Here is a 22,809-nt window from a genome sequence, read left to right as displayed (position 1 = left end):
GTGGGTGGTTTGTGGCAAATCAGTTTGAGGAAGGAGATCAAGGCTTCGATTTGTGCGTATGGTGGGTCTGTAGATACGATGCAATGCTTGATTTGGTGTTGCTTTGTCGTGGGTCTGATCGAGGAGGAGCTGGTAGAGGACTGAGGAAGAAGATGGGGATGGCAGACCATCGTGCTGGTAGAGGACTAAGGAAGAAGATGGGGATGGCAGACCATTGTGAAAAGGAAAGGCAGAGCTTACGTTTTTTTGAGTGTCAGGTTAAAGACGTTTTTTTTGTTTTGGTTTTATTTATTTTTTTAATATTGTGCTGAAGTGAAAATTTGTGAGAGTTTCAGAGGCTTCGGTTTTATATAGATAAATATATATAGATTGGTATGTAAATTACTAGTAGAAGCATACCGACTAAAAGACCAAATCTTTATCATATAATAGGAGATTAAAATAAATTTCAACAATTGATTTAGATACTTTTAAAATTTTTGGTAATAAAATACAATTTTACATATTCTGGAACTGAAATATTAAAGTTGCAATTAGAGTAATTTTAAAAAAATTAATGTACTCATAAATAACCACGATAAAAAAACGTCGAATGACGTATAATAAATGTTTACTTAATTTATATCATTTTATAGTAGCTATCACAAAATTTATAAAGCATGGTTCCCGTTTTATCTCTTTCTTTTACATACCCTATTGTGACTATGATTTTTCAAGATTTATTTTAGATAAAAATATGAGAACGTCTAGAGACATTGTGCGATGATATAGGATTCTGTGGACTCACTGGATATCAATGTACACATAGACTTGCACTCTTACATATCGTGTAAACCCAATTTTTATCCCAATAAATATAATTTAGTAAATCATTTTCAGTTCAAATTTCAAGTATAATCCTGAGAGCTCGGATTTGTGTGAAAACACAAGAGCTTGTTTAGATTAAAAAATTACGGCTTGGTTGATTTTATTCTAACTTATCTAAGTGCGGAACAAGAGTAAATGAAGCGCAATAAACCGATAACTACTCTAGTGCATAAACATGAATAACAAACATTAAAAATAAAGCACAAGAGTAAGGGAAGAAAAATGCAACCACAAGATAACATTAAGACGTGTTATCGAAGAGGAAACCAAAGAACTCGATGAAAAATCTCTCCGCTGCCTTCCTAACGGTAAATCGATCCGCTAGACAATAAGTAGGGATACACGAATAGCAAGAGACCCCCCAAGCCTAATCTACCCATTGCACCTAAGCCCTCCAAGCTCCTACTCCAACAAGACTTCTCAAAACCGTGTCTTATTTAGCTTTTCGGATCCTACAATACGCCCGATTGCATTCGCTAAGCCTCACCGGCTTCTTTTAGCAAATTCCCAAAGCATCCCAAGCTCCAAAACACTCTGAAAATATGTGGGTTGTATTTGGGTACAAATCTCCTCTTAAGGTATGATAATGGGAGAGGAAAGGAGAAGATACTACAATGATTTCTTACTAAGGATGAGTAGCTCTCTCTCTAAAAGGATGAGTGTGTGTATGTTGCTGATAACCTATCTTGGGTTTTTCTCTATGAATGGTCTCCTTGCAATTTTTGTGGGTAATGAGAATATATATAGTATGGGTGAAGGATAAGAAAGTCACACTTAAAAATCCTCTAGGCAGAGAGTTTTGCTGGTATCTTATGAGAAGGCCTTACTTGCGAGACACTCGCGAAATCCTCTAGGCTGGCATGATTCTTTAGCTTCCAGCATGTGCTTCTCAAGTGGCTCTTTCGCGGTTTAGCTTATCGTGAAATCCACTTGTTCTTCAATTCATGCTCAATTCTTCACCAACTTAATACTAAACCTAATACAATAAAATCCCACAAAATACAAGGAACAAAATTAATGCAATTACAACACTTTTTGTTATGGAATAAAACCAATATAAAATATAGTTGTAAATCACAACTTTACAAATCCTTTGTAATTAAATTATAACAAGAATGTAAAAGCAACTGCACAACATATAATTTTTCAACCATCTCAATTACCAGTAAATAACCAATGTGTGTGTGTGTAGAGAACCAGTTTCTGAATCCAAGTAATATTAGGCTTCAGATGAAAATAGGCCCAAACTAACTGATTTGTTTTGATGACAGGCCTCTTTGAAAGATTCAAACCACAGACCAAGCTAGGATACTCTTCTCATTAGGAATATGAGAATATCATGGATCAGAATCCGAGGAGGAGACACTTCCGAGCTATTAGGGATGATGCACTCTTCGAACTACTGAGGATGAGTTCTAGAAAATGAATAATTGTTCGAGGAAGCCTGTAAAGCTTCTAGATAAAGCAACAGTTTGCTAGTCATTAATGAGGCTCACCTACTTTGGATAGTTAAATTTATTAATGAATGACAGGCCTAAACAATGCAAAGAGCCTCAAAAAGTCTCTATTCATCACGAAAAAGAGAAGCAAGAGCCTGATAGGACAGAGCTCTCCAACTGTGCAGGAAGAGCACATCCCTAAGAAGAAAGTACAACAAGTATAAGGAAAGATAATGGCAAAGGGAGACACAAAGAAAAATTAGACAAAAACTTAGAGAAAAAATTATAGAGAGAAAGAACCTTGGAATATCTTCAAGAGCCTGTTCTTGAGAGTGAGAAGTGTTTTATTTTCTTGTGCTTGAATAACACCATCTCTCACTATGGATTATTATAAGCCCCATAATACAAATTAGTTATGTCCTTAATAGGGTTGTTTATCATTTTTGACCCGCACAATATATATATTCTTTAAAAGATATTTACTCTAAAACAAGCATGCGATGTCATTTTGTTCTAGCTACCCCACAGGTTAAAATGTTTTGTCTTTTTTTTTTCCCAACTTTATTGTGACAATGATTTTTCAATAACTTTTTTTATTAAACAATTATAATATTAGAAAATCTAGAAACATTGTACGATAATATAGGATGCTGGCCAATTCGGATAGGCTGATAAATGTAACCAAACAACATGGACTTGTATTTTTCTTTTCTTTTCTTTTTTTTTGAATAATAATGATATATTAAGAAGAAATAGGAAAAGGGTCCAACCTATCTCCAACTTGAAGAGAGAATCCAAGAAAGGAAAAAAGAAGATAGAAATGAGGCTAGTTCAATCACAAAAGACTGTCCAATAAGCTACATTGTGAGGCGAAAGATTTACCTAGTTCTAGAAACATAAATGAGGTCCTAACAAGAGAACGAAAGTGATGCCTTTTTCAATTCTGAAAAGAGAGGAGTTAGAAACCAGGGAGAGGAATTAATGCAGATGCAATAGAGCTTCAATTACTTTTTTGAGTCTCCTCCAAAAATAACATAGTGAAACTTGTGGAAAACAAGCTTAATTGCTTGGAATGCGGCTTGGGCTTCACCATGAGCTGGGGCAAATGGAAGGAAGTTATAAAAGTGAGCAAACACTACTTCACCCAATTCATTTTGCTACACTAGAGAAGTGGAGAAGGCACGAGTAATTATGGCAATATCAAAATTGATCTTCACCCATCCAGTCTGAGAAGGAATCGAAGATAGATTATTGGGAGTTGTTAGTAAGGACTAGGTTGAGATGTGATCTAGACATTCCATATTAATTGTTCAAGCATCTTTTCTTGGGTATGGAATGTGCCCTCCAATGATAATAACCCGGTTTCTAAACCTCCGTTGGCAAAAACCTTCAAGTAGTGTTGGGGATAGACGACATATTTTACAATGTCACATGGTGTCATTAAACCCGAGATGAGTAGTGATAATTGACCAAGGTGAAATTGACCAAATAATAGAGGTGTAGGGGCATGAGTCTAGGATGTGTTGCAGATTCCAATGCTTGATCGCACAAAAGACAAGACAAGTCAACTCATGGCCATCAGCTATTAAGGGTGTCTTTGGTTGGAAGAATATCCCAAGAAATTTTTCAGAGCAGAAGATTTAATCTCAGGGATCTTCAACTTCCATAAACGTCTCTATTCATGTTTAAAAGAGGGCGTCAGTCTTGGTGCTTGTATGACTTAGCTAAAAGATAGCCTGAATTAAAAGTGAAGATACCATATAGCATTTGGGGATTTAGTGTTGATAACATATTTTGTCCAGCCTCAATTAACCTGTTACAATATCAGTTCAAAATCCCAAACTTACCATTTTAGGCGAAGTTTGACAAAACTTAACCCTAACTACAATTATAGTCAAAACGTTGATTTTTATTGTCTAATTGTCTGATTGAGATAAATTTTTATCTATCTTAAATGTTATGAAATTCACTTTAAAATCATAGTTCACGGTTACAAATCAGATTTAAACTAGATAAAATATCAAGAAAATATCAAACTATCAAGAAAATAACAAGATTATTTTGACAAAATATCATAAAAATATCAAGACTATTAGACTATTTTAACTATTGGTTCGTTAGTGCTTTGGGGTATATTTTAACAAGGGACGGAGGCAACGGGTGTGGAAATGTGTGGCAATAAGTACTTTAGTTGAATTTATGTTATGTATTTTGCACATAAGTATATGCACGGAAATGATATCTTAATACTTAATTGAACATGATCAATGTAATGATTGAATGCGAAAGTTAAATATGCAAAATGATACAATGATTTCAAAATATAAAAATCAAAAAAGAAAATTACAAAATTTCATGTATTTGTGTGTGTTTTTTGGTAATGTCAATGTATTTAAGTTTTCTTTTTATTAAAAAATTCTTAAGGCAGCTACTGTGAAAAAAGGAGATGATCATCAGCAAACATAAGATGTGAGATAGATTAACATCTCTTATTAATTTGGAACCCATATATTTCCCCTGTGTTTTCAGCATGACATTACATACTTAATTTAATTTTTATTAGAAAACATAATTTATATAATCCTAACTGCACTAGTTGACATCACATAAGCACCTGAGAGAAAGCAGTGTCATATCATATATTGTTCTAGCTACCCCAAAAGTTAGAAAGCATGGTGCTAGTTTTGTCTTGTTTTTCATTCGTGATTCTTTGATTTTTAAAGAGGCTTTTTTATTTTAAAAATTCAATAATAAAAGAAGGTCTAGAATTGTTGTACGATGATATAGGATGCTGGGGACCGAAAAGGCTCATGGATAAACTTGATCAATGATGAGAATATAAAACTTAGGATGGTGCTAGTTTTGTATTTTTTTTTTCATTCGTGATTCTTTGATTTTTAAAGAGGCTTTTTTTATTTTAAAAATTCAATAATAAAAGAAGGTCTAGAATTGTTGTACGATGATATAGGATGCTGGGGGACCGAAAAGGCTCACGGATAAACTTGATCAATGATGAGAATATAAAAAATTGGTCCACTTAGAAAGTGGAACTGATATCTGTGTTTTTTATTTTTATTGGGTAGCATCTGATATTGGAACAGTAAGAATATAATTTGACCAATAATAAAGGAATAGTAATAAAAGCAAAATAAAGGTCGAATCTATTGGTGTACAACAGTTAAAGGTAGATACCTCCGAACAATATATAAATGGGCATCCCGAATTTTGGCAAACAGAGCTATCAAAATATTTACTAGTGAATACATTCCAAGTTGTTATTGTGTATAGGGTTTGATAATTTTTCATATCATGCCCAGGGATAGGGATCCTCTAGTTGTTGGGCGTGTTATAGGTGATGTTTTGGACCCCTTCACAAGGTCCATTTCTCTAAGGGTCACTTATAACAACAGGGAGGTCAATAATGGTTGTGAGCTCAAACCTTCTCATGTTGTCAACCAACCAAGGGTTGATATTGGTGGTGATGATCTCAGGACCTTCTACACTCTGGTAAATACAAACCCTTTATTTTATTTTATTTTCCTTCTCTCTCTCTCTCTCTCTTTTGGATTCTTCCACTTTTTCTTTTTAAGTTTCAAGTTGTTTCCACATTTCTTTGAGCTCTCAATCACTAAGGTTTGAGTTATGATCACTTTCACTAACCAGGTAATGGTAGATCCTGATGCACCAAGTCCAAGTGATCCCAATTTAAGGGAATACTTGCATTGGTGAGTAGCCTCTCTCTCTCTCTCTCTCTCTCTCTCTCTCTCTCTCTCTCTCTAGCACTATGAATACTCATAATATGGAAATTGGGGTATGTTCATTCTAGAAGTTGATACTTGCCAAGTTGATTCTCTCTCTCATACTATTTGCTTTCCTCTCTTAAACACTTAGGAGAATGTACGTTATACATCTTGCATTTGTAAAGAATTTTTTTTCATAACATGTTTCATACAACTAAGGCTTTACAAAATGTATGATTAGTTGTGATGGTTGGAGTTTGGATTATAAGGCTAAATGGTATGACTTATCTCCGATGCTCCTATGCACCGCATGACATAGAGGCAAGACACGGGTTCTAAGTAGTCATGTATCAATCAATATCGCGTCCGGTGCATAGAAGCAAATCTTTACTCTGAGTCAATACACTACCGTCTTATTGGAGGTTGCATTCGAGGTAATTGGGTTGGTGAAAATTATGATTGTCATGAACAGTTATTTCATAACTGAAAAGCTTATCTCTTGGAAATTGAGATGAGGTTGTGTCCGGTGACGATAAGGAAATTTATGATCTTCTACCACCCTCATATAGTACCTGTAAGGCCTAAAGCTGTTGTACTGTTCATGTAATTGACAAATCCCTCTTTCTTTTAATTTTGTTTTCTGTTATGTATCAAAGGAAAAAAGTAAAATAAAAAGTTTTGTTTTCTGTTTGCATGATTGATTGATGGCATGTATGTCTCATGGTATAACGGAGGACCACTACTAAAGTTTCCTTGAATTTACAAATTAAGTTCCTGGGAAACACAATGGGACCCTACATGTACTAGGATAAAGCCTACAGTGAACATCATGCTTGACAGTTTACCCTATCTTCTTTCCCTACTCTCTCTCTCTCTCTCTCTCTCTCTCTTTTATTATTATTTTTTCCTGAATTTTTTTTTCTTTTTTGGTTTTTCCTTCCTTTCTTTCTGTTTTTTGGATCTATAAGTTATTCCATAGGATATATACATAGCAATCAACGTATATTCTAGTACTGAAGACCGGTGGAAAGCCAAGAATATTCTCACAAGATGATTTGTGTATATTCAGTGTCCACCATCTTCTCTTAACTCCAAATTTCAAGTCCTGTGTTTCACCAATTCCTAGGTCTATATAGGACTACATTTATTCAGCCAAGAATATATATATATATATATATATATATATATGTATGTATGTATGTATGTGTGTGTGAGAAAGAAAACATGTGAAAAAATCTTTCAAAGGAAGGTGACAATAATTATATTAAGACAATAATTAAGTTAAATTTTCATTTTCAAGTGGCACAAGCTTAAAACACCCACGCAATTATTTGCAATGGGCAATTCTTTTTTGGGATGAGAGTGTAGTTTTAGAAAGAAACAAAAGGGAATATTCGAATCAATTATCTACATTTCAGGAAGCTGCTACTCTTTTAAATATAATAAGCCAGCTTAATTGATGGCTTATCTTGTAGTATTCACCTATGCTAGTTAACCAGCTTTCTCTCTACATGAACTTTGTTAGGTTGGTGACTGATATTCCAGCAACTACAGGGGCAAGCTTTGGTGAGTATTACTACTACTATTATTTCCTACACACACATATGCTATTTATTAGTAAGAGAGGTGCTATATCCACAATATTTTCACAATAAATTATAAGTGATTAGTTGTTTTTGGTTTTATAATTAAGGCACTTCATTTTTATTCTTATTTTTATTTTTGTTGATAATTTAAGAGTTGTAAATTAAGCATAGTCAATTCCAACAAAATCTTGTTTTCAACATGGACAAAGGTAATTTGCAATGAATGAACTCAATCCTACTCTTAATTCTCTTTTTCTTGTCTCACTTTCAACATCATCTCTTTCGGAAGGTTGTCAAACCAGGACTGGACTGGCTGGTCTGACATGAGTAACCTTGAACAAGATGAAAATTCGGTTCATTAACTAAGAGATTCAGTTCAATATTATTCTATTTTAAATATAAAAATATTTAAATAAATGGAGGGGGGAGGGATGGAACGTGGGAACCCAATATTTTATATTTTATTTATATTAAGTTTAGATTATAGTTTTCAAAAAAGAGATACAGTTCATTCTTGGATTCAATACATTATTTATTTTAAGTTTAGATTTTAGTTTTTAAATTTATTATGTTACACCCTCAATATATTATTATTTGATAATTTTATTAGAGGTTCAAGAATTATTTCTTTAAATATGTGAATATACAATTTATTAATTAATGTTGAAAATGATAAGAAGATTCTTTTTATTTGAAAGATTTCTAAACACAAAATTCTTACACTTTTTTTACACTTTATTTATTTTCCATAAACCTTATAAAAATTGTGAAAATTAAATTGAAAGCTGTTTAATTTTTTAAAAACATATTTTTAGTAAAATTTTGTTATGTTTTCCAATTTAATACCTTTATTTTTATTTTATTATTATCAAATCAATAATGATATCATCACAATTCAACCTTAGTTGAGCATCGGTCCGTCCTTAAAAACCTTAAATCTCTATCTTTTACTGTTCATTCAATCTAGGTCTAAAACGATTTTTTCGTGAACAATTTCGCTTTCCCAGGCAGACATAAGGGAGGTGAAAGAGGCCTGTGTCATCGGAAGGCTTTGTTGACACACAAAAAATAAAGTTCTTTCTTCCTTTTTTCTTTTCAAGTAAATAAACATTTCTTTTTAACTTGCATATTAGCATGAAGTCACCAATACTGTAGAAATGGTCACTAGCTATATGTAGGTTGTTGAATTGACTAAAGTTTCCTAGAATTTATGATGACCAATTTTTACTTAATACAAACGTTTCCGTGGTTCAAATCATCATCATGATTATCAATAATAATAATAATAATAATAATAATATTATTATTATTATTATTGTTGTTGTCGTAAAACTCTATATAAAATGTTAATTACAAAGTTGTGGATTCATCCTCATATATGACTTAACATTTTTTTTTTTTTGTGAAATATATATGACTTAACCTAAATACTTCTAACGAGAATTCTTCTGGAGTGTCATTTTTGAAATCTAATTTCCACATAATTTGTGATTTACTTCAAAGAAATTTTTTTCTCAAAAAAAAAAAACTTTAATAAATTTATTTAAATATAAATTATTTATTTATGGCTAGTAAGTCTATATTGTTCACAAGAATTAGAATCCAGTGAAATTCTTTCCTTGAAAAAAAAAAAAAATCCGGTGCAATACTATGTGCAATCATTCCCTTTTATCTTATAAAATTTTTGTACTTCTTTAACTTTTTTTTAAAATTTTTTTACTTAATAACTACGATTAAAAATTATAATTTTTAAGTCTTAATTTTAGTCCTAATAACAACTGCACTTGATTCTAACTTGATCTCAATCCCTGTTCATACTAAGGCATATGGGCTGCCAAATGTCACATCAAAAGAGAGACTGTGGGGGAGGTTGGGTCCAAGGCACCACTAGCTCCATGAATCCTACTTTTTTTTTTTTTTTTTTTTCAATCTAAATCCCACTATGGTCAATGCACAGTCTCTCACTATGTTGGCCTCCCTAATTCACGGATGGTCCAAATATTGATACCATACAAGTTTGATTTTTTTTTTTTTTAAGAGCTTCAATTTATTGCATCTAGTCTTGGTGAAAACTCTTTATCATCAGACTAAAACAACAATCAGTTTTTGGCGAGAATTGAATCCTAAATCTTATATTCAACTATCGGAGATTTTACTAGTTAAATTAACTCGAACCCACTAATAAAAGTTGATATGATAAGTCATATCCATGAATAATGCAAATTAAAATGAGATGTGTAATGTGGGGTTTGTTTGCTGTCAAATACTCTAGATGATTGCACGTGACTTGAACATGCGTTAAAAAATGACATGTCGTTTTCAAATGCATTGAACTGGAGTTTTCTTTATAAAAATAAAGCAATTTAGATTTCATGTATGACATTGATATGAATTATCATTTTATTAAAGTTAAAATTATTATATTAATATTAAATAATAAACACATTATTTTAGTACATCATAAATTAAACATTTATGCGATACATATATTGAGATAGATCAGTTTATGATTTTATTGTCATGCCATGCCACCTTGTTGCCAGTAGTTTGAACAAATTATTGAATCTAGCTTCAGCCTCACCAACCTTTAACGCATCTGTCTAATATCTACGTACATTGGACTTGGTTAGACCTAATGTGCTACTCATCCAAAACCCAAATATTGCCATCTCATGAACAGCTTTGATTTTGAAGTTCAGTTATAAGGTCTGTTCGCCTCTACAAGTTTTGAATCATCGGTCTTTTATTATTGTAACTATTAGGTTCTCTCAATTCAAATGGAGTAACATCTAATGCATGGAAGTAATTGTAGGGCAAGAGGTTGTCTGCTATGAAAGTCCTCGGCCAACAGTGGGGATTCATCGGTTTGCTTTCGTGTTGTTCCGTCAATTGGGTAGGCAAACAGTGTATGCACCAGGGTGGCGCCAGAATTTCAATACCAAGGACTTTGCTGAACTTTATAATCTTGGATTGCCAGTGGCTGCTGTTTATTTCAATTGCCAGAGGGAAAGCGGCTCTGGTGGAAGAAGAAGATAGGAGAAACACTCAACTATCTTTTTTTATTTAAAACAATAATCTAGCAAGTAGCATTATAAAAGTGTTTCTGCATGTACTACGCATGTATGAGCTAAATTTACCTACTTACACCTTGGCACTCCTTCCTTCTCCTTACATATATAGGAGATGTTTAGTACTAAGAATTCTGGGATGTGAACATATCTAATAACAATAATAATATAGATGGAAGTTTAATAGTCTATATCCTTTCTTTGATCTGATTGAGATGTGCTAGCCAAACCATTAGATACTAAATATGCTTACGTCATCTCCCTCTCCCCCAAACATTTTAGTACTTTGGAGAGGTATCAACTCGACCAAAAAAATGATGCAGTGATCATAAATTTCTGGTCTCAAATGAATATTTATTTTGCACTGCTTTAGTTCAACACTTTGTTAAATTAATGGTATATGTGTTTCAATGGGATATATGTGGCCACCCCTCTCTTCTACTCTTCTCATCTATCCTCCGTCTTAACTTTAAGCCATAAAGTTTTAAGGAATGATTAGAGGCTTAGAGCATTCGCATCAACTTGTGCAAAAATTTTGGTCTATTTTTACATAAGAACTTATTTTTTCTACTTTAAATACTCACTTTTTAAAATACCTGATGTTGCGAAAACCTGAAGAAAGCACACACGATACTCTCTTGATAGAATAGAAACTAAACTATTAGCTTCTGATTGTAAATCTTGAATCCACAAGGGGTTTCTCTAAATCCACAACAAGAAGAAAATTGGAATCAACTAGGGAACTATTTTGACAAAAAATGTGTTTATTGATAGTAGTCTGATTTGCCTCTAATGGCTACAAAACATATAAATACTGAAAAGTAAAACCCTAGGATGACTAGGAAATGTCCAAAATCCTAATTCACACTAATCACGTGATTATGTGACAAAATTTTGAATTTTACCAGAAATGGCAATTTTGAGTTAAATACAAAATTATAAACTATTGACTTTAAGGGTCATCCCAAAACAGACAGGACCTTATTCTAACTTTTAAACTAAAAGTTATTAAGGAAAAACAAATATTACTATAAATAGCAAAAACACCATTTTTAAGCCCTTAATGAAGTGTAATACCCGAAAAGAAGAAAAAAAAAATTAAAAGGAGGGGTATTTAAGTAAATTTGTTTATGGGGTCAATTGTTATAATTAAAATTACTAAGGGATTTTTTAGAAAATAAGGTTGAAACCCTAGTTTATATAGTCTAATTTAAGTCAGCGTATACTGACAGATGTTTTGAGGGAGGAGACTAGCCAAAATACTCAAGTAGAGAAGATTTGACTGCACAATTGAGGTAAGAGCCCAAGAATTTCTCTCTTGTTGAATCTAAGCTTATTTGGAATTAGAGTATATTTTTATGTGGATGTTTTAACCGGTAGTGAAGCTATTTAATTATTTAAGAGTTTTATTGATGCAACGAAGAAAAATTTACATTTATATTTCGGTTAGTTGGATGCTATTATCTACAGATTTTTCAGTACTCAGTATTTTTATATATATACACACACGCTACGTTGTGATAAGCATGGTTGAAAGTGGTAAATTTTAAGTGTGATGGGTCAACTTGCTGCACAGCTGAGTTGTTAAGAAACTATGCCGAATTGATGGAATTGAGAAGAAAAACAAAACAAAAAAGGCTAAGGAGCATGGGTTTTGAGGTTTGACCGGTTATAGAAATATATATATATATATATATATATATGAAGAAGAAGAAGAAAGCTGCACTTAGTGTATTACACGTCATTGCTGCTGATAGCCATAATGTATTTGATTATGAACTTAGGATAGTCTGTAGAGAATGACTTATGTCAGGGTAGCAACTTGCTCACTTTCGCTTTTGGCATATTCAACTGATTCATGCTAAAGACAAACCAAATTAATCATGTTGTATTTTAAAATTCTTGAGCAAAATTTATTGATGCCATAAATTCTACAAGTGTAGTACACGTCCTACATAGTAGTGCTACTTTATCTTTAAGGCATTGATGGTAGCAGCATATATATATATATATATATATATATATAATATTATGATTAGGTGAAATTTTTGTGTAGGAAAAGACAATTATGAGATGTTTGAATTATATGATCATTGCGTAAATGGTGCTTGTAAATTGTTAGGTGAGATCTAAGGATTTTAGAGAAAGTGTTAGGGAGAAGTTCTTGTGGTGAGCTAACTGAGGTAAGTAACCTTATCCTAATTGGGTTTTATTTTGCTTATGTTAATGTATTTTTAACTACTAAAAAAAAAATTTGTTTATAATTGTTACAATTTTATTTCTATTGTATCACTAATTTCAAAGTAAAGAATTATCACAAATATATCTAGTTACTGAATATATGATGTGTTTTGTTTAATTGTTTTTAGCCATACTGATTCAAAGTAAAGAATAAAGAATTTCCACAAATATATATGAGCATTGAATATAAGATTTATTTTATTTAATTGTGTTTCTTTGCTATATTGATTTAAAGTAAGAAATATAGAAATATCACAAATGTATTGAAAATATTGAATATATGATTATGTGTATATGCAATTGAATAAGATATATTTTGTTAGAAATTATGATTTCATATATATGATTATAGACAGTCTGACCAAGAATTGATTCTGATACCCAAACCAATGGGGGTTATTCATTGGTATTCTGATACCCAAACCAATGGGGGTTATTCATTGGTACTCTGATACCCAGCCAATGGGGGTTATTCATTGGTACTCTGATGCCCAGTCGCGGGGATATAGCGTGACCATAGTCATAAGATTATTAAGAAATATGAATTTCATTGAATATTTGATTTATTTTGAGTCCTTAAACTACACATATGATTATGGAAATTTTTAAGTATTGGAACTATTTTGAGACACAAACACTGCCTATGAGTTTTGGAACGTATTGTAAGTTATGGCTTCTGGATATATGAGGAACTGACTATTTTCTAAACCATCTATGATATACTTGTAAGAGTAAAGTATGTGATCTATGTGCAACCTATTATTTTTAGACTATGAAACTTCTTCAGTTAATTTGAAAACACATATTACACCTATTACTTTATGGATCTATTACTTGATAGAACTTCATAGGATTTTGGTTACTTATTGAGTTGTCACTCACCCCCCCCCCCCCTCTCTTTCTCCTTTCAGATTTTGATCAGGAAGAGTAGCAAATGTTGGGGCTTCCGCTGGGATGTGTGCATGAGTGAAGTTTAGGAAATCAATGGACTAAGATTTTTATTTTTATGTTTAAGATTACCATTTTGTGTGGACCCTCAAATTTAAAGGGTTTAGTTATTTTTTTTTATTTTGATGTTGGAAGATTATTATTTGAAGATCTTTTGAGAATTGCTTATTGAGGATATTTTCAAATTTATGGACTTGATGAAATTTTCTTTGAGGATAACTCTTTAATTGTTATGAGGGCCTTACATACTTATTGGGTGTAAACTTTATAAGTGTGTGGCCGTTGTCACGTGCCTAGCTCTCACTTGGGTTTGGGGCGTGACATGAAGGGATTTGCCTAAATTTATGCAACCCTCATGTTATGAGTCTAGATCAAAATGCTGTTTCCTTCAACCTATCAAATTTCTTGCAATGTTGACACTGTAGCCTCGATGGCCACTACTAGCACCCCTCTTGATCTTGCGTTGTGACTTCCGACACCCCTGTTGCTCTAGGAAGGCATGTGTTGTTTGTTGTACATCAGCCCCCCCTCCCCCCAGCTTGAAAAGAACTCAACCCCGAGTTCGCATTATCTAGGTCATAAAGAGGATGGTACTCATACAAGTCAGCAACATTGAAAGTGAAAGACATATTTATGTCTGGTGGAAGGGCAACCATATAAGCATTGTTGTTTATCTTCTTTGTAATCTAGAATGGCCCATATGTTTTTTCATTCAACTTGTTGTAGGCACCAGTGGGAAACCTCTCATTTTGAAGGTAGACCAGCTCTAAATCTTGAACAGTGAAAATCTTCTCACGTCACTTCTTATAAGCAACTTCCTTGTACTTGGCATTTATAGCATCAAGTTTCTGCCTTACCGCCTTTTACATAGGTTGAATACGGTCAGCCATATTCTCTATAGTTTGACTCACTCCTAGAAGCTCAGGTAGAGGTACCAAGTCCAAAGCATGTTTTGGGGAACACAGTAAACATTGGCAAATGGAGACTTACCGGTGCTTCTATTGACTGAGCTATTATAGGCAAACTTTGCTAGGGACAGTGCAAGATCCCACTGCTTGGGCTTCACTCCTGGGATACACTAGATCATATTCCCCAAAGTACGATTAACTACTTCTGTTTAGCCATTAGTCTAAGGATGATAAGTGCCGCTATAATTTAAGGACGTGTCAAAACGATTCCACAAGGTCCACCAAAACTGACTAATGAACTTGGTATCTTGGTTAGAGGTGATAGACTTTGGCACTCCATGCAAACGCACAACTTTTTTAAAGAATATATTGGCCACTCGAGTACCATTTGAAGTCTTCTTGAATGCTATGAAATGGGTCATATTCAAGTACTTATCAACCACAATAAAAATAGAATCCATACCTTCCATGGTTAATGCTAGCTTGACTGTTGATAGGCTTCAATGCCTAATGATCTATATATAATACAAACTCCCTTTGAATCAGGTAGTGCTCCCTATAGACACCGCATTTTGTACCCCTTATAACTCGGGCCCCCATTCCCCAATGATGCTGAATTCTAAGACCCAAGGTTGGTTTAGGGCCCAATCAGATGTTGAACTGACTTGAGAAATGTTAAAATGAAAAATATAATTTTTAATGAGCAAATAAATCTATTTTTGGCAAAATAAAGCCAAGGAAACTCTCACTATGCTCACACTAGAATCGGCCTGTGCACACAAGCTTGATCTTGCACACGCATGGTGAATTTCAGAAACTAAACATGGCAAGTTTTCTTCATTAATAATGAGATTTGGAATGAATCCCACATCATCTAGGAGTCGTTCCAAACCCCTATTTTCACACTATAAGTAGCCTTTCATGGTATATTTTCAAAACACACAGAAATTCCACGAGAAAACACTAAGATTCACTAGAAATAGTGAATCAAAGAGGGAGTTTTTAACAAAACATCCTTAATTCAATTTTCTTTTGATTAGGGCTTTTTGTGACCTTGATCTTTAAGTTTAAGATCACTAATCACTCTTTTATTGAATTGTGAATAGATTTAACTGAGGGGAACGGTAAAAAATAAGCTTGAAGAGCTTTTGTTTGAGGTATCTAGTCTAAACTTTTCTGTTCCTTTTCTTCTCTTTTTAATGCTTTAATCTTTTTGCTTGCTTTATTTTCTTGTTGTAATATGTTTTAATAGGTTTATCTAGTTTAGGTTTATATAGTTGTATGTTTTAAAAGCATGTTAGGTTGTTAGAATTTTCATTTTGAAGTTCTATATATCTACTGTGTTCCTAGGGTTTCTAGGCAGACACCTACGTGGGCATAATCTTGCCTGCGCACGTAGGCTTGATTATGCGCATGTAGGGTTGTTCATTCGTGCACATGAACTAGCCCAGAAAACCTAATTTTGTTTTATCTAATTTTGCTTCTGGTTTCACATATATACTTCTGTTTAGCATCCTTTCCGTGTTTTTATGCTTTCAAAGCTTCTATTCCACATGTTTAATTATTGGTTTAACTCTCACATGTTAGAATTAGGGTTTATAACCGAGGCAAAACCCCACCGGGTGAATTTAAGGTCACCACTACTAAGAGTCCACTATTATCAATCACAAGCAGTTACGAGTATAAGCAATCTTACCATACCCTTTGGCCTATCCCAAAATACCAACCTATAATTGAACCCTTATCCCAATACCTTAATGGACTTGTATTATAGCAGCAATCTTTCCATTTAATGCACGAATCCCGGTACGTGACTAACCAATGATACACGGATCCCAATACGTGACTAACTCTAGCAATTTAAAGAGGTAGTTGGCTGTAGAGTTCTTCAGTTCATCAACAATGAAGACCAGGAAGCTCATTGGTTACAAAACTCTCGGCATAAAGATGCAGTAGCTTCTTCAGATAGAATAATGAACTAGGACACTATCTGCATGTATTCTCTTGTATGATGACTTTTAAAATAAGCCTTATATTTGTCTAAGGTTATGAGAAAAGAAACCCTATACAAATATTTCAACATGGGTTGAAAATCAAATCTGGAAATTTTGATTTCGTTAGTCGAGACAAAAACAACTTGTATCGAGCTTCTGTTGAGCTTCAACATTAAATCTTGATAGAAAGGATTCTGTCGAGACTTTTATCGAGCTTTAATGAACAGCTCTTCTTCACTTGTTTCATGGTCAAATCTCCATGACTTTAACACTTGACTTGAACAACATGTTTCTTGAAATCTTAAACCCATCCTAGATCTACCTAATTACAAGTAAAGTGCATTTTGCAAAAGATTAGCCAATTACATAAAATATGTCCCTAACACACATGCTCATGCATAATTATATAAGTGCCGAGTTGCAGCAAAGTAAGTAAGGTAATCATGCATTCCTGTGTCGTTTGATGCTTGATTTTATGCTTAGGAGATTGGAATATATGTTACGACCTATGTTAGACTAACATGCCTTTTTACGGCCTTGTCTTTGTTGCTGCATTGTTTGATGATGATATGTTATGCCATGATTAGAAGAATGCTAGGGTGATATGAGATGCTGTGTTAGAGGAATGCTAGGGTTTGTAATGTGATGATGTGCCCTGATTCGATGAATGTTAGGCTTTGGTTGATTGCCATGATAGATGTATGATTAGGTCTTTTGGGATGATTGTTGTCACGTTGATTGTTGATGGAAAAATACATGTTTGTATCGCATACAAAATATACGCAGCAGAAAATTAATGGATCTACTTCATTCGCAATTGTTAACATGTACTATGCAAATTTCAGAATTCAAGAACAAGAGAGCGTACCTTGGTGTGGTGAAAATCAAAACAAGAATCAGAAGTACTCGAGAACACTTTTAATCATCACTCCAATTTCACTTTACGCCCAAGAAGTGTGGTCTCTCAATTAGTTTCCAAAGGAGAATGATAGAATGTCTTACTCTCACATACACACTATTTCATAATGATGTCTCTCTTTTTCATACATATAAATTCTATATGTTTCTTTTCTTATAATTGATTATCTAATTGGGTTAGCCTTTTAGGCCTTTCCAATTGGGCTTTAATATGTGGCTTGAAGTGGGACCAAAAGTGACCAATAAGACACTAGCTCCAATAGACCTTGGGCTTTTCTGTCAACTCTTGACAAGTCTAAATTTATCATTAACTATATTTAATACCACTATATAAATATAGTTGCACTCTACGCCTTATTTATAAATTATATCCCAAGACTTTATTATACATGCAACCCCTTTATAAAATATTCGTAGTAATGCAAAGTCATAAATGTAGACTACCACTTTGAAGATTACTACATCTTAATCCTTGAGTACCCGCTTTAATCCTTTAAGTTATTCATCATATATTTATGAAATTCAATTTCATAAATATATACTTTAGTAACTATTTACTAAAGTAGTTAGGCCTAACATTCTGAATAACAAACCCATTAAACTTATCTCAAGGGAATATTTTGTATTTCCATTAAGAAACTATGAATTCCATCTTGAAAATATATGTTCCATAACACTAAATGTGGTTGCCCAACATACTGAGGTTTTCACCGTAACTTTAGATCTCACTCCTGATATATCAAAGCAACCTACACTTCATGATTAGGTCCATTATTCTCTTAGGATTAAAAGTTCATGTAAATATAAGTCATGAGATTTATAATTCAATTTACAGTTGTTCCGAGAATAATAAATCTCATAGCTATCCAGTTCAATATGTCTTAATCTTAAAACATTTCTGATGATGCAAAGAAGATCAGTAGGCTGGATGCTTCGGACTTGAAAGGACTACTGGTTCTCTCTGCGGCTTGAAAAAAGAAAGAAAAGCGAATCAAAGGCGACCGGGGCTGCCGGCCAAAAACCCTCTGATGGCAAAGTTAGTTTTTCTCTCTATGTTATCTGAGTTCCAACTTTTTTGGAGTAAAAAATGAACATACCTTGGCCTTGTCTGAAATAGCCTTTATATAGTGTTCTTATAGGCGGTTATCAAAATTGGAACTTCTCCTAGATTCAAGGAGAGGTAGAAATCAAACGTAACTTGCATAACCGTTTAGAAGTTATGCTTCTGTTCCACAACGGATACCCGACAGTTATGCGTGGGATAAGAAATTACCACATTATATTCGGAGATTTTCCTAAGTATGATACTCTCATCCTAGAATTCCTTAGTTGAGTATGTTTTGGCACTTGCGCAAAGGCTGCCTTGTCTGACAGACACTCCTTCAGGACGAGGTTATCTGCGCTCTGGACGAGTGCCTATTTTCTGGTGGTGCCTACCTCGTCCAGAGCTCTTTTTGCTTGGACGAGGTAGCTGCAGGTAGGTTCCGAAGGGTGTTTACAATTCCAGACGGGCTACGGACGACCTTTATGGACGACTTGGAGATAGGAAAAATCAATATCCCATCATCGCCTGCATGTGCTCGTCCATGGCCAGCATAGCTAAGTAGCATTCTCTGGCGGCCAACTGGTCTCCTTGTACCTGGCCTACTCCGTGCTTGGTTGGGAATTTGATGGACAGGTGGTAGGTAGAGGTTACCACTTTCCAGCTATTCAAAGTTAGCCTTCCAATAATTGCATTATATGACGATGCACAATCAACAATGAGGAAATTTACCTCCTTGGTTATCTGCTGCGGATACGTTCCGACGACCACTGGCAACGTGATGGTGCCCACAGGTTGTACCTTCATTCCTCCGAATCCTACCAACGGCGAGTTCACTGGTCGAAGCTGATCTCATCCTAGCCTCATTTGTTGGAATGCGGGGTAGTAGAGAATGTCTGCAGAGCTGCCATTGTCTATAAATACCCTCCTGGTCGTGTAGTCAGAGATGAGTAGGGTGATGACTATCGCGTCATCGTGTGGGTGGTGAATTCGTCCTGCCTCTTCGTCCGTGAACGTAACAGCTTGTTGGTCTACCTCCCTCGTCCTAGGAGGTCGTCCAGACAGTTGGATGTTCTGCACCACCTTCAGGTATGTCTTCCTTGACTTGGACGACTGCGCCGTCGAGTTTCCTCCTACAATTACCCTTATCTCTCCTAGTGGGGGGCGCGATGATTCTTCCACCTTGGCCTTCATTTTCTCATCTCTCTGGTCTCGTCCAAGGAAATTCCTCAATTTTCCCTATCTAATGAGATTTTCTATCTACTGCTTCAAGTCAAAGCACTCGTCTGTATCATGCCCATGGTCCTTGTGAAAACGGCAGTACTTGCTACTATTACGCTTGTTGGGGTCTCCCTTCATTTTGTCTGGCCACTTCAAGGATGGATTATCCTTGATCTGCATAAGAACCTGCTCTAGTGGCATAGTCAGGGGCGTGTATTACTGATTCCTCGTCGAGGAACTGGCCTTCTTACCATCCTTATCTCTCCTCTCGTCTACCCGAGCTTTCTTTGGACGAGGTCCTTGATCCGAATAACGATGGTGACCCGCTTCTGAACGTTCTGCCCTTTTTCTCTTCTTGGCTATGATAGCGTCCTCAGCGTTCATAAAATTCTGGGCCGAATGGACGAGATCGGCCATGGTCTACGGTTCCTGCTCGTAGAGCTTATGAATGAACAAGTCAGAATTGACCCCATTGTGGAAAGCGGCCAGTAATAGCTTGTCATCCATCTCGTCCACCGTCAGGGCCTCCCTATTAAAACGGGTGATGAAGGATCGCAAACTCTCATTTTCCCCTTGCTCTATGGTCGAGCATTTGGAGGAGGAACGCTTGTGACGCTGTCCTCCAATGAAATTGTTGACAAACAACTTACTCAACTCTTCAAAGGATCCCACCGAGTTTGGGGGTATCTTACCAAACCACACTCGTGCCAGTCCCTTAAGTGTGGTAGGAAAAGCTCTGCACATAATCTCGTCCGGGACTCCCTGTAGGTGCATGGTCGTCTTGAAAGTTGCAATATGATCGTAAGGGTCGCGATTTCCATCATACGAGTCCAGAGAAGGCATTTTGAACTTTGGAGGTAGGGGGTGACTGTTGATGGAAGCCGTGAAGGGGGAGTCCGTTCGGTGAACCATATCATCCACTGGGTTCACTCGCCTCATGTTTTCCCTCATTTCATCCATGGCTTTTCTCATCTGGTCCATCTCTTTTTCCAAGTGCGGCACCCTTCTTGAAACGGTACCCCTTGTTTGATCTTCGGACTCTACATTTTCCCCTCCTCCTTCCTGACTTGGGGCCCTTCCCTCCGTGTGCCCTTCTTGACGCTGCCTCCTGAGGTTGATCTCCCTATTTAACTCCTGGTTCTGACGTGTCAGTTCTGCAATAGCGACAGCCATGGATTGTATGTGCTGAATAGAAGGCGGTTGCATTACAGGTGCTGATCTGCGATCGCGAAGGGGATTGCTGGATGCATCCCTACTCTCCTGGTGGCCTGGGCTAGTAGCCCTTGATCTTGTTCGAACCATTCATCCTTTTGTCTGGGATAGAATAACTTTTTACAACAAAACACGATTGAAGCAAAAAGGACTGAGTAGTGTTTGTATGCTCTGCCCTTGCGTTTTTCCCCACAGACGGCGCCAACTGATGATGCAAAGAAGATCAGTAGGCTGGATGCTTCAGACTTGAAAGGACTACTGGTTCTCTCTGCGGCCTGAAAAAAGAAAGAAAAGTGAATCAAAGGCGACCGGGGCTGCCGGCCAAAAACCCTCCGATGGCAAAGTTAGTTTTTCTCTCTATGTTATCTGAGTTCCAAATTTTTTGGAGTAAAAAATGAACATACCTTGGCCTTGTCTGAAACAGCCTTTATATAGTGTTCTTATAGGCGGTTATCAAAATTGGAACTTCTCCTGGATTCAAGGAGAGGTAGAAATCAAACGTAACTTGCATAACCGTTTAGAAGTTATGCTTCTGTTCCACAACGGATACCCGACAGTTATGCGTGGGATAAGGAATTACCGCATTATATTCGGAGATTTTCCTAAGTATGATACTCTCGTCCTAGAATTCCTTAGTTGAGTATGTTTTGGCACTTGAGCAGAGGCTGCCTCGTCTGACAGACACTCCTTCAGGACGAGGTTATCCGCGCTCTGGACGAGTGCCTATTTTCTGGTGGTGCCTACCTCGTCCAGAGCTCTTTTTGCTTGGACGAGGTAGCTGTAGGTAGGTTCCGAAGGGTGTTTACAATTCCAGATGGGCTACGGACGACCTTTATGGATGACTTGGAGATAGGCAGAATCAATACCCCATCAATTTCAATATATCAACTAGAAGTCTTCACTTCCATGATCAAGACAAATCATCTTAGTTGATATGTTATAGTCTTTGCTGATGAAATGCCCAATTTCATCACCGACTACGAACTACAATTCTAAGTTTACAAAGAACTTGTGATTTATATCTTTTGTGACTTTTCACATAAATTACATACTATGAATCTCATGGACTATATGATAATGTCCAATATTCATGTTACCATTATTTTAGATTATAATAAAATAACTTTATTAATACAACATTAAGTCATACATAATGTTATACATAATGTCATACTTAGCATCATACAATAGGATTTAAGGGCACTAATCCTAACAATTGTTAGGTGCATGCTAGTGTGTGTGTGTGAGTTAGAATAAAAAATTGAGTGTGCCTTTAATAGGACTAAGATATAAGACACAATGATGGGAAGCCAACCTTAGGTGGTGACTCCTAAGGTTCCTAAACCATGGCAAAAACTAGGTGGTGACTCCTTCCCATGTGTCCATACTCTCAATGCTTAAGGGTTCGTACTATAGCAAAGAACTCCGGCCCATAGGTCGACCATTTGCTTCGAGCTTCACAAACATTCTCACTAAAGAATGCAACTAGTCTGTTGTCTTGTGAAAGAACAACGCCTATCTTGACCACAGATGCATCACACTCCACCTGAAACACCTTATTGAAGTTGGGTAATGCAAATTTTGGTATAGTGTTCAACTTCTCCTTGATCAAAGCAAAGGTCTAT

The 22,809-nt window shown here is 35.4% G+C and overlaps 1 protein-coding gene across 1 annotated transcript; it reads left to right on the top strand.

Annotated features, from left to right (window-relative positions):
- The first annotated feature begins 5,569 nt into the window (after window positions 1-5,569).
- Window positions 5,570-10,869, top strand: LOC142608113 (protein VERNALIZATION 3). The gene is made up of 4 exons (XM_075779824.1): window positions 5,570-5,813; window positions 5,970-6,031; window positions 7,572-7,612; window positions 10,445-10,869. Exons 1-4 carry the CDS (start codon window positions 5,616-5,618, stop codon window positions 10,666-10,668), a joined length of 525 nt encoding a protein of 174 aa, XP_075635939.1. The 5' UTR covers window positions 5,570-5,615; the 3' UTR covers window positions 10,669-10,869.
- Window positions 10,870-22,809: the final 11,940 nt, after the last annotated feature.

Source organism: Castanea sativa, chromosome 8, assembly GCF_040712315.1.
Source record: "Castanea sativa cultivar Marrone di Chiusa Pesio chromosome 8, ASM4071231v1".
Classification (NCBI taxonomy): Eukaryota; Viridiplantae; Streptophyta; class Magnoliopsida; order Fagales; family Fagaceae; genus Castanea; species Castanea sativa.
This window is presented reverse-complemented; position numbering and strand designations above follow the sequence as displayed.